At 52.3% G+C, this 13,389-nt stretch overlaps 1 protein-coding gene across 1 annotated transcript in view; it reads left to right on the forward strand.

Annotated features, from left to right (window-relative positions):
* Window positions 1–7,191, forward strand: part of SLC6A3 (solute carrier family 6 member 3) — a gene marked incomplete at both ends in the record, with an annotated part of 32,659 nt that extends 25,468 nt beyond the window's left edge. Inside the window, 3 exons of the mRNA XM_079703930.1 lie at window positions 574–741; window positions 1,605–1,676; window positions 7,168–7,191. Of these exons, the coding sequence (XP_079560056.1) occupies window positions 574–741; window positions 1,605–1,676; window positions 7,168–7,191 (264 nt within the window). The remainder of the gene's footprint in view (window positions 1–573; window positions 742–1,604; window positions 1,677–7,167) is intronic.
* Window positions 7,192–13,389: the final 6,198 nt, after the last annotated feature.

A 13,389-nucleotide genomic window follows, 5' to 3' on the forward strand; every position in this document is an offset into this window, starting at 1 on the left:
TCTGGTGGCCCCAGGCAGCCGTTGAGCGGCCGTGCAGCTCTGAGTGCAGAGCCCAGGACAGCGAGCGCCTCGTGACCTTGGCCCTCCCCCTGCCCAGCCGGCCCAGCGGCCCCCAGGGTGTCCACGGATGGGGCAGGGGCCTCGGGCAGCACCCCCTCCACCCCGAGGGCCAGTGAGAGAGGAGGCGGAGTGGGGGTGAGGTTCCCAGTTCGAGCCCCAAGCTCCCTGAGCCGCTCCAAACCTGCAGGGGCTGCTGGTCACCCCCAGCTACCCAGCAGCCTGGGGCCTGTGACCTCCAGACCAGCCAGGTGTCCTGCTTCTCCCCGTGTGGCAACCTGTGAGGTTTACGAGGGACAGTGAGAGAATCCCCGCCCATCAGACTTAAGAATTGGAGGGATGTGCGCCCCCCAAGCACCCCCGCCCCGTCCTGCAGCAGCCCCAGTCTGCAGAGTGCACACAGACGCCCGCTGCCTGGGTTCTCGGCCTAGTCCCGTTGCGCGGGGGACCCTCCACCGGAGCCACCCGCTGGTACCCCTGCCCCGGCCGCCCCTGACCCCTGCCCCTCGGTTTCAGTTTGTGGTCGTGGTCAGCGTCGCAACCTTCCGGCCCCCGCACTACGGAGCCTACATCTTCCCCGAGTGGGCCAACGCGCTGGGCTGGGCCATCGCCGCCTCCTCCATGTCCGTGGTGCCCATCTACGCCGCCTACAAGTTCTGCAGCCTGCCCGGCTCCTCGAGGGAGGTGTGTATCTGGACGGGTCTCCTTCACCTGCCCTTCCCCCCCGCCCCCGATCGTGAGGCCACCAACAAGGTCGGCGGGTGTCCCTGTCCCAGGCCTGCCCCCGCCTGCTCATCTCTGCCCAGCAGGAGGGGCTGGAGGGGCCAGAGATCATGCCAGAGACACGTGGGCTGGTGTGAGGGTGGGCTGTGCCTGTGCGTGCGTGCGTTCGTGTGTGTGTGTGCCTGTCTTTGTGTGTGCATGTGTGTGTGCGCGCGCCTGTGTGTGCCTGTCTTGGGGTGTGTGTGTGTCTGCGTGCACCTGTGTGTGCCTGTCTTGGTGTGTGTGTGTCCTCACGTGGGCACATACACGTGCATACTTGCCTGTGTGTCTCTGTGTGTGTGTGCACACATGCTCTACAGTGTGCAGTGCAGGTGGAAGGGAAGTGGTCTGAGGGTGGGGGTGGAAGCAGGGGACCCGCCCTCTCCTGGGGCCGAGTCCACGTGGGGCCGAGCAGGGCCAGCGGGATCCCCAGGCGGGCACCCTCGTGTGGGCTGGGGGTGGCTCTGGGCCTCGCAGTCGATCGGGCATGCTCCTGCGTCACCTATGAAGGAGGGGGTGGGTGGGCTGGGCACGGGGGTCCCTCCACCTCACATCTTGGTGCCGGGATTCCTGGAAGAGACGGAGGACACCTTTGCTCAGGGCCCACCGTGAGCTTGACGTGGAGACGAACCTCCTCCAGTAGTGGCTACTTCGAGTTGGGCTGGACTTTGCTCCAGGGTCTAAGGAGACCCAAGCCATCAGCTCCCACATCGACAGTAGTTGACCAGGGCCCATTCACCCCGCTGAGGCTGGGCCGGTGCCCACAGTTGCTCCTTCTCTTCTAGAAACTGGCCTACGCCATCACGCCCGAGAAGGAACACGAGCAGGTGGACAGAGGGGAGGTGCGCCAGTTCACAGTGAGTGCCACTCTCCCCACTGCTGGCTGGGGGCGGAGGTGCCCTGGGTGGGTGCTCCCTCCTCCAACCCCAGAGCGAGGTGCTTGGTCAGGACGCCAGCATCAGCTATGAATGCTGCACAGCCAAGTCCTTCCAGGACGTGGACACTCTGACTTGAAAGCTGTGTAAGGGGCATGATTTTAGGCAGGGGTGGGGGTGGGGGCCTATTGGGACAGAGAACTGCCCCTTATGCAGCTTGAAGGGTCGTGACCTGGTGCAGGATGCTCTGTTTGTGCTTTGCTTTCTGTCTCGTTCATTTCAGCTCTGTCATTATTTCTCCCTCCTACTTTCATTGGTCTACTCTGTCATACGTTTACTAACTTCTTAATTTAGACCGTGGATCATTAATTTTCAACCTTTCTTCTTTTCTAACATAAGCATTCAAGGCTAAGAATTTCCCTCAAAATACCCTGTTGGCTGTGTTCCACAACTTTTTTTTCTTATAATTAGAAATTTTTGTTAACATCTTTATTGGAGTATAGTTGCTTTACAGTGTTGTGTTAGTTTCTGCTGTATAACAAAGTGAATCAGCTATATGTCACAACTTTTAACATAGCGTTTTGTGTATCATTTAGTTCTAAGCATATTTTAATTTTCATTGTGACTTCTTCCACCCATGAATGCTTAGAAGTCTGCCTTTAAATTCCCAAATATATGGGGATGTTTCATTTATCTTTTTGTTATTGATTTCTAAATTAATTGCATTGGGTTCAGACACCTTTTTACTCATTCTTTGGAGTGTATTGATACTCCTTTATGGCCAAGTACCTAATCAAATTTTATAAATGCTACGTGTATCTTCAGATGAGATGTATTCTCCAGTTGTTGATATGCAATTCTCCTTCTGTCCATTAGATTGGGCTTGTAACTGCGTTGTTCAAATCTTTTACAATTTTGCACATTTTAGCTCTGTTTAACCATCAGTAATCAGTAGATATTTATGGGATATCTGACCTTGAAAGCATATTTGTCCAAGTTTCCCTTGTAGTTCTACTGGGTTTTGCTTTATCTATTCTGAGCCTGTTTTCTGGGACAGCTATGGGTTCAGAATTATCACATCTACTTGGCCGATCCTTGCTCCCTTGCTGTGTTTTTGCTCTTAAAGTCCTTCTTGTCTGAGGTGACTACAGCTGCACTAGGTTTCTTTTGAGTTTACCTGAAATGTCTTTTGTGATCTTTTAACTTCCAACTTTGCAATCATCTTAACATTTAGGTGTCTTTAGCAAACCTCGAACACACTGGAATGCTTTAGTCTGGCAACTGGGCAGATTAATCCATTTATATTTGTTGTGATTACTGGTACAGTTGGGCTTGATTCTGCTATTTTTTAACCTGTTCCATTTTTTAATGTTTATTTTTCCACCTTATTGTTGCCTTTTATGATTGATTTTTTTGGTCTTTTTTTTTTTTTCTTGTTCTACTCTTTCCTCTCTGTTTGGAATTTATATACTTTATTCTATTCATTTTATAGTTGTTTGTGAAATTGTACCATGCATATTTCACTTTAAGTATAAAGTTAAACATTATCTGAACACCCATCCTGAATATCACAAGGACTTAAATTTTCCTCCTACAGATTAATAAGCTATTATTGTCCAATATTCCATTTATGTCATTTTTAACCCACAAATTAGTCACTATTATTATTGTTGTTATTTTGTCCAGAAACTTCCCTGGACAAGTGTGCATGTCCAGTGTTTATTTGTTCACTCTACTTTTTGGCATATACGTCTTTCGTTTGAGGACCATTTTCTTGCCTTTCTAAGAAGCATCCTTCAGACATTCCTTTAAGGGGGTGTCTTAATAAACTTCCTCACTGTTGTGTGTCTGTGAATGTCTTTACTGGGCCCTTATTTATGACAGAGTTTCCACAGGCATGTGGCTCTCGATCAAGTTATGGTCTTTCAGCATTCTGAAGATGTTGGTTCTCCACCTGCAACCCTGCAGTCCTGCTGAGACATGTGGCCCCATGGGGCGGGGTCCCCAGACCCGTTCCAGCTTCCTTTGCATTTGGTGCTGCAGTTTCCCTGTGACGTGTCTGGGCATAGATTTCTTTTATTTATATTATTGCAAAGTTATTATAAGTAGTTTTATTTACTTATTCCTCCTGGCATCTCTTGTGTGCCCAGAGTCTGTAAATTCATGGTTTTTGTGAGTTCTGGGAACTTTGCAGCCCTACTTAAATCTTGCCCCTTGCTTCTCTGCTTCTGTCCTGGGCTCTGCCATATGGGGCTTCCCTGGCTTCTCCGGGTCTCATACTCTTTCAGGTGTCTTTTTAGGTTTTGTGTCCGGGTGCACCATTGTACATTAGTCCACCCGTGGCTGTTTTTCATTTATTTAACCACATAACAAAATAAACCCTTGTGAACAACCGTACAAAACTCCACCTTGATAGTAACTCACGTCTACCTCCGTGTCTGCCACCCTCCTGCCCCTGAAGTCAACACCATCTCAATCTAGCTGAATATTTCCCATGCATTTTCTGCTGCACAGTTTTGTTGCATCTGTAGGTACTGCTATATTCCTGAAAAGTAGACTGTTTGGTTTCAGTTGTTTTTAAATTTATTGAAAGGGCATCACGCTGCCTGAGTCTTTGGGTTCATTTCTCCACCGTGCACGGTTACAGCACTGTACTTCATGCTTCTCATACCCATAGTCCGCTGAGCCTTTTGGAACTGTGGGTTTATAATTTTCAGTGTATTTGGAAATTTTGGGCTATTATTTCTTCCATTTTTTTCTGTCCCACCCCCTAAGGTCACGGGCTCCAGTTACCCATATTTTAGGCCACATTAATTCTCTTCCCTTTGTGTGTTTTATTTTGCGTGCTTTCTGTTGCTTTTGTTTGGTCCACTAATTTTTTTCCTCTGCAAAGTCTAATCTGCTAATAATCCCATCTAGCACACCTATCATTTCACACGTTGTAGTTTTCATCTCTAGAAGTTCACGCTGGGTCTTTTTATGTCCTTCATCACGCCTCTACTTACCTTTTGGACATATGGACTGCAGTTATAATCACTGTGTAATTCCCTCATCTGCCAGTGTCAACATCTGTGTCTGTGCCGGGTCAGTGTCAGTTGACTTTTCTCATAAGGGGTTGAATTCTTCTGCTGCTTCACACATCTGGTCATTTTTAATTGGATTCTGAATATTGTGAGTTTTACCTTGTTAGAGGCTGGATATGTTTATGTTTCTTTACATATTCTTGAGCTCTGTTCTGGGTCGTCATTAAGTTACTCGGAGACAGTTTGATCTTTGGGGGACTTGGTTTTTAAGACTAGTTAGGTGGGACCAGAGCGGCATTTAGTGGGGGACGGTTTCCAGTGCTGGTGCAAGACCTGGGTGAACACTCTACCTGGCGCCCTGAAATCCAGGAGATGCTCCAGCCTGGCTGCAGGGCGGGCACAGCTCCTGTCCTGTGAGTTTCAGAGACATTTCCCGAATCCTGCCGGGAGGGTGTCTCCAGCCTCGAGTGCCCTGAATGCTCAGCTGAACCCTCGGGTCCCTGTGCACGTGCCCAGGGCCCTCAGTGCCGCACTCGCCCCTCTGCAGCTCCATCCTGTGAACTCCAGCCGCCTTGGGCTCCCCAGCACTCACCCCACCTCATCAGGCCAGGGGGTCGCTGCCCCACCTGGTCGTCCCCTCCCCCGCTGAAGCCTAGAAAGCCCCTCGAGGCCGCAGTGGGGCAGTTGGACAGATCCCCTTCCTTGTCTCCCTCGGGGAATCTGTCCTCTGTCGTCTGGCCTCCTGTGTCTGAAAACCCATTATTATGTATATTTTGTTCATTTTAAGCCGTGTCAGATGGTAGAATATATTCAGTCCCCATTACTCCATCTGGACCAGAAATATCCTTCTTTTCTTTTTGGCTGAGCTGTGCACCTTGCGGGTTCTTAGTTCCCCGACCAGGCAGTGAAAGCGCCGAGTCCTAACCACTGGACCGCCAGGGAATTCCCTGGACCAGAAATGTCTTTGTCTGTGGCTGTGGCCGTTCACCTTGACGCTGCACACGGAAGTGTCACGTGTGCAGTGATGGAGACGCGTCTCCGTCACGTGCCCCCTTCCTGTGTCCCCCGTCGCTGACGGTTACACTGTTCACTTCTCTGGAGGCAGCAGTGGGCCCTGTGAACTGTGCAGCACGTAAGTGGCATCTATCACTTTTTAAACCATTTCTTACACAGCTGCCCAGTAATCCGAGGATCACAACCTCTCTGGTCCGTGGGGATCTGAACTGGAGTTTCTGGTTCTTGCCGACCCGCTCGGGGTGGCTGCTGCCCGTGTTTCTGCTCTCCTGGTTGCAGCTTCATGGCTTGATCTCCACCTGTGGGGACTCTGAGCGGCCCCGTAAGCACGCCTTCCTCTGAGAAGGTCGCCTTCAGCTCATCTGTGGCCAGGACAGAGGGCCACTTCACCCCCGGGGTCGGGTCTCAGCTGGGGTCCCAGGTGTGGCCCCCCCTGGCCTCAGCACTGGTCTGAAGTCACCAGGGAGCCACTGCTCCGGCCCACGGGGCGTCCCTGTTCAAGCCCTGCCCTCTGGCTGCCCTCTGGCTGCTGTGTGGGTGTGTCCTAAGCAGGTTCTCCCGATGGTGATGGAGGGCCCTGCGGTGGGACCAGAGGCAGCATCTTCCTACCCCTGCCCGTCTTTGTCTGGAAATGTTTACAAAACACGGTTCTTTTTTTCAATTTAGAAGATATCATTTAAATTTTTTTTTCTTTTTTTACATCTTTATTGGAGTCTAATTGCTTTACAGTGGTGTGTTAGTTTCTACTTTATAACAAAGTGAATCAGTTATACATATACATCTGTTCCCATATCCCTTCCCTCTTGCATCTCCCTCCCTCCCACCCTCTCTATCCCACACCTCTAGGTTAGTGCCATCGAATGGCTTGTGCTCAAAAATAGGCTGAACTAACAGCTGGGTAATAACAGGCGATGACATTTGTGGACAACTAAATAGGGCCCCTGTCCATCTCACCCTTTCCCGAGCGGTGAACGAGGCCTCATCCCCCACCCACAGGGTCACACAAAGCAGACAGCACCACGGGGTGCAGGGTTCCACTGGGTCGGGATCAGAGGCCCCAGGGGGCCAGGGGCATTGCAGGTCACAACATGCGAGCCAGTAGGCGAGTGCTGTGGACCAGCCCAGGCATGCTGGCATCCAGTGTCTGTCCAGCATCTGATGTCACACTGGCCAGGGATGGCAGAGGCTGCTGGTCCATGCTCTGGCCCCTTGAGGCCACTGTGCCCGCCGACAACATCTCTTTGTGAAGTGATGACTTGTCTCCATAAAGTTAAAAAGGACGACAGGTCTGTGGTACCCCAGGGGCAGTGCTGGTCCCCCAGCCGCCCGCTGGGCTCAGGGATCTCCCAGCTACAAACCGGGCCGCCAGCCCAGGAGCTGCTTTTATCCAAGGAGCTCCTCCCTTCACGCCTGAATAAGCCCTGTTTTCGTTCCAGCTCCGCCACTGGCTCGTGGTGTAGAGGGGAGTGGAGGAAGGAGACCCACAGGGCACCATCCACAGCTGGACAGAGGCAACGAAGAAGGAAAATCTGAGCTTTGAGAGAAAGGAGGGCTGCGCCCACGCCATACCTGCTGCTTCGCTGGACACACTCAAGCCCTTCCCCTGACTGGTCACACCCTCTGTGCCACAGGGAGCCGACCCTCTGTCCGCCGTGTCACTGTGTAACTTACCTAGTCTGTGCCCGTCCCGCAGGTAGAAACGTCTGAGTCGTGTTCTGTGCGTTAGAGCTGCTCGCTTCTCCCGTGCCCACCCCAGGGCCCCCTGGAGCCCACAGCTTGCTGTCATCCATGTGTGCAGGAGAAATACGAAAATTATAGATAACGGATTCTCTGCTGAGAATCCCAGTGCTCGCAATAGCTTCTTGGACCCTTTGTTTTGCTCATATTAAAAAAGCCGAGTGTCATATTTTGCCTAATTGTGCAGAGGTGAAATGGCGGAAGCCATACAAAAGATGACGAAGTGGGACCACGTGTCCCCACATCACACAGGTCTGCTCAGAGCCCACGGAGGGCTAGGGTCCGGGTGTGAGATGGGGGTGCTGTTTATTTCCTTGTAGTTACAAGAAAACTCCATAAAATGCATGTGGGCTGCCACCACCCCTGCCCGACGTGGACCCCCAGCCACGGAGAAAGTGAGCTTGGCACGAGCAGGAGTGTGTCCCCCGTGGGGGTCTCCAACCACGCAGAGCCCCCGAGGTGGCAGCCTGGAGCCCCGCAGTCTTGGGAGGGAGACCCCGCCAGAATTTTCTCTGAGGCACGTGTCACGTCAGGAACAGCACTTGTTTCCTTAGGGAACGGCTTTTGGAATCGTATTGACATGGGAATCAAAGCCAGTTCTCAGAATGCAGGGCTGGTTTCTGAAATCTGTTTGCTGACGTTCCTGTGGTCCTTGGCGAGGATGTTGGACCCTCAGCTGAGAAACGCTCCCAGCACTGCCGTCCTGGAGGGAGCACGGCCGCAGTCCAAGGACGTGCTGCTGGGCCGCAGGAGAGGCACTGCCAGACAGGCCCACGGAGGCTTCTTGGCCTTCCCTGAGAATGGACCTCGGCCCAGGCCTGTGGAGCCAGCCGCTCAGGGGAAACCAGCTTGCGGACCGGAGCGCGAGAGGAGTCGGGCCCGCCCTGTCCTTCCAGGAGTGTTGAGCGCTCGTGTAGAAAACCCACGTTGTCCACGTCCATCTGTCTCACAGTGGCCTCTTGTGTGGTCGTCACCGACAATAAAAGAAACCCATGGGAAAACGGCCGTGGCTGAGTAGCCAGCTTCCTGCTCGATGTCGTTTTGTGCTGGAGGCTGCCTCGGGCCCCCCACCTCCCTTGAAAACCTCCCTTCACTCACCTCTCCCAGGCCAAGAGCAAGCACAGCCCCTGGGCCTCCCAGGTCCAGTGGGCTTAACCCAGACCCACCCCAGGGCCCCCGCTGGCTGGGCGCCATCCCCTCCTGCCCCCTGTCTGTCCCACCTCTCTCTCAAGCCCTCACCTGCCTGGTCAGCTCCCCTGTAGTCTCCCCAGGTGTCCAGACTCCAGCCATGTGGTCTGACCACTGCTACTGCCCAGCCCAAGAGCCTCTTCTGGGGAGACAACACCAGAGTCCTGAGTGGCTCCCTGCCTTTGGTCCCTAAGGATCTCTTGTCCACGCTGGCCAAAGAGGTCCTGCTAGACACCAGTCAGCTCTGGCCACAGCCCAGAGGAGAGCTCTGTGGTATATCATTATGCCTGGGTGCCACCTCTGGAAGTCTTCTCTGACCCCCGCTTCTGGGTTCTGCCCCTGCTCAGTGCTCCTTGAATGCCCACTCTCCCCAGGCCTCCCCAGAAGGTGTCCCATGGAATGGAGAGTGCTCACTGCCTCCCCAGTTTCAGCAGGAGCTCCCCTGGGAGCAGGGGCTGAGCTGGTCTCATTCGCTTCTGCCATTGTCTTAAATAGACTTGGTACACAGTAGACAGTGGCACTCAATTTATATTTACAGATGAATAAGTTAATGGATGGGTACTTAGGTGGATGGGTAGGTGGATGGATAGATGGGTGGTTGGTGGACGGGTGGATTGATGGATGAAGGAGGAAATGGAGAAAGGAGCGGGGGAAGAGGGATAGAAAATGGATGGATGGGTGTGTAGACAATGAATGGACAGATGACGGAGGGATGGATGAATGGATGGATGGAGGGCTCGTGAGCAAGTGGTTAGAGTGATAGACGGATGATGAATGTGTAAGTGGAGGAATGGTGGATGGATGGATGGGTGGGTGGACGGATGGATGGATGAGTGGATGGATGGTTGGATGGATGGGTGGATGGATGGATGGGTGGGTGGATGGATGGGTGTGTGGGTGGGTGGGTGGGTGGGTTGATGGGCGAATGGATGGGTGGGTGGGTGGGTTGATGGGTGAATGGATGAATGGATGGATGGATGGGTGAGTGGACGGATGAGTGGATGAATGGGTGGATGGATGGGTGGATGGATGGATGGATGGATGGGTGGATGGATAATAGGTGGATGGATGGGTGGATGGATGGATGGAGGGCTCATGAGCAAGTGGTTAGATTGACAGATGGATGATGAATGTATAAGTGGAGGAATGGTGGATGGATGGGTGGGTGAGTGGACAGATGAGTGGATGGATGGGTAGATGGATGGGTGGATGGATGGGTGAATGGATGAATGGATGGATGGGTGGATGGATGGATGGATGGGTGGATGGATAATAGGTGGGTGGATGGATGGATTAGATGGATGGTTGGATGGATGGATGGATGGATGGGTGTGTGGGCGGGTGGATGGGTGGATGGGTAGATGGATGGGTGGATGGGTGGATGGATGGGTGGATGGGTGGATGGATGGGTGGGTGGATGGGTGGGTGGATGGAGGGCTCATGAGCAAGTGGTTAGATTGATAGACGGATGATGAATGTATAAGTGGAGGAATGGTGGATGGATGGATGGGTGAGTGGATGGATGAGTGGATGGATGGGTAGATGGATGGGTGGATGGATGGGTGAATGGATGGATGGGTGGGTGGGTGGGTGGGTTGATGGGTGAATGGATGAATAGATGGATGGATGGGTGGATGGATGGATGGATGGGTGGATGGATAATAGGTGGATGGATGGATGGATTAGATGGATGGTTGGATGGATGGATGGATGGATGGATGGGTGTGTGGGCGGGTGGATGGGTGGATGGGTAGATGGATGGGTGGATAGATGGATGGGTGGATGGATGGGTGGATGGGTGGATGGATGGGTGGGTGGATGGATAATAGGTGGATGGATGGATGGATTAGATGGATGGTTGGATGGATGGATGGATAATAGGTGGATGGATGGATGGATTAGATGGATGGTTGGATGGATGGATGGATGGATGGATGGATGGGTGTGTGGGCGGGTGGATGGGTGAATGGGTAGATGGATGGGTGGATGGATAGGTGGATGGGTGGATGGATGGATGGATGGGTGTGTGGGCGGGTGGATGGGTGAATGGGTAGATGGATGGGTGGATGGATAGGTGGATGGGTGGATGGGTGGATGGATGGGTGGGTGGATGGAGGGCTCATGAGCAAGTGGTTAGATTGATAGACGGATGATGAATGTGTAAGTGGAGGAATGGTGGATGGATGGATGGGTGAGTGGACGGATCAGTGGATGGATGGGTAGATGGATGGGTGGATGGATGGATGGGTGGGTGGGTGGGTGGATGGATGGGTGTGTGGGTGGGTGGGTGGATGGGTGGATGGATGGGTGGATGGATGGGTGGATGAATGGATGGGTGGGTGGGTGGGTTGATGGGTGAATGGATGAATGGATGGATGGATGGTTGAATGGATGGATGGATGGGTGGATGGATAATAGGTGGATGGATGGATGGATTAGATGGATGGTTGGATGGATGGATGGATGGATGGATGGGTGTGTGGGCGGGTGGATGGGTGGATGGATGGATGGATGGATTAGATGGATGGTTGGACGGATGAATGGATGGATAGATGGATGGATGGGTAGATGGTGTGTACTTGGGTGGATGGACAGGTAGGTAGATGGGTGGAAACACAGATGGTGGAAAGTCCTGTATTACATCTAAAAGTCTATCATTCTGGTCCAGTCTCACACACCCCAGTGGTGCTAGCCATCTGAATGCTGTGTTTGGCGTCTGTTCTCCAAGGGGAGGTCAGGTTCTTTAATACAAGTGAAACATGTCAATTTTGAAACACCTGAAGAAGTGTTTTCTTTCCACACTAACCTGGTGCAGAAACCAGCTCCCTGGGCAGGAAGAGGCTGCCTGTGCCCTAATTCTGTTGATGGGAGGCCTCGGTCCCTCTGTCTACATTGCACTTTGCCATCAGATCGACACTCTTCACCCAATGACCTTTAGACACAAAATCTGGGTGTTAAAGCCCAGAAAAGCCATGTGATTTTTCCTTTGAGAGAAGCATTTTAATAAAAGTTTGGCAACAGTGAAATAGGTGATTTGAAGGGTAAATGGATTCCTCCGTAGTTGGCTTTCTTTGGTTTTGCTCCACAACTTCTCCCTTAATCTCTATAGATGCACCTGACCAGCATCTTTACCTGTCTCCTGGTCACTGACAACAGGAAAAGGTCACTTTTTTTGAGACACTTAATTAGCAAGTCCTGTGTTCCGTGGTCCCCATCTTCCGTGGAAGATGCTGCCACGCCCTGACCTCGGGGGGACTTCCTGCTCCCCTCATCCCCCCAAGGACCCCCAGGGCCCCAACACCACTGACAGAGCCTCCTAGCAGATCGGGGGCCTGCAAACCAACCTCCCACTGAGCACAGGAGGCCCACCCAGAGCTAGGAAAACAAAACCAAAGACTATAGTCCACCTCCCCAGCCCCTGGCCTTAGGTAATGGTGCCCCAGGTGATCCCGGCAGCCCCTGCACTGGGCCACAGCAGACAATTTTTGGTGCCATTACGCAGAATGGGAAACGTTGGACTATGCCAACTTAGTGAGTCTGGCTTGAGTATTTTTCAAGTTAACAAAATAGAAAATATCAGAGTCAGTGCACCTAAGAAGGGCAAGGTCTGTTTTGTGAAACGTGTTTCAGGTATGCATCTTACCTGCGTGAGGGAGCGACAGAGAGACAGACAGAGTCAGAAAGTCAGAGACAGAGAGAGACAACAGGGTGGGCGGAGACGGGCCCTTGCAGGTCAGGGTCAAAGGCCTGGGGGCCCCACCCTGGGTAGGGCAGCGACCACCCCAGTCTGCCCGGTACCTCCAGAATGGCCTAGTCCCCAGCCCCCTGGGGCCCCACTGCGTCCCCCTGCACAGGCTGGCTTCCATTTACTTAACAAAACTTAAAACTCAAGTCAGTATTGACTCCGTGCTGAAGATATTTACCTAGAATTTGAATAATTCTACTTATTCCAGAAACTAAGTTCTTCTTTGCTTCAAGTTATTTGTTGTGTAGACGAAGGATTCTGTGGGATAGGACGTTTCTCTGGGTTAAAACCCGCCTGGTGTCTGTATTTACGCAGCAGCGCAGTCGGCCAGCTCCTTCCCACTGGGATCAGGGTTAATATTTGGAGCAGCTTTTCAATAAATGTATTCAAAGATGGTGTTACGACCCATCAGTTATTAAATGCTCTGATATCTTTAAAGCCTTGTTCACACAGAGAAACTAAATGTAAATTCTGAAATGTTCCATTACACCAGAAATGATCACCTTGAAAGCTTAGAGGTCCAGCCCCGAAGGCGGTGAATGAGAAGCGGCCCGGAGGGTGACCCTGGCCTCCACCTCTGGTGATGATGCCGGGCTAGGCTCACCCTTTATCTCCCGGGTGGGGACTTCAGCTGTCTGAGTGAGGACGAAGTGGGAGAAGGAGGCAAGGGCAGGGCTGGCCCGACTGTCCAGGTGAATAACGGGCCCTGCCGCTGCCTGGGTCCTCACTGTCCCCCTGTTTGCCCACCTGTTATAGGTGCCTCCCCCTGCCCACCTGGGTGGCTATCGAAAGGATTAAAGTGTTAAAATGTGGAAAGTGCTGAGAAGTCCTGGATGAGTGTGGCTGGTGGTGTTTCCGTCTGCTCTTAGCGGTATCTCAGACAGAGAGCTGACATTTTCTAATATGCTTGCTGGTTATGGCTGGCATGTAGAAAAGTTGTTTATAATCCAGTTAGTAGTTGTTTTTATGGCTCTATCTGACTTTGGAA

This window comes from Hyperoodon ampullatus, assembly GCF_949752795.1.
Source record: "Hyperoodon ampullatus genome assembly, chromosome: 4".
Classification (NCBI taxonomy): domain Eukaryota; kingdom Metazoa; phylum Chordata; class Mammalia; order Artiodactyla; family Ziphiidae; genus Hyperoodon; species Hyperoodon ampullatus.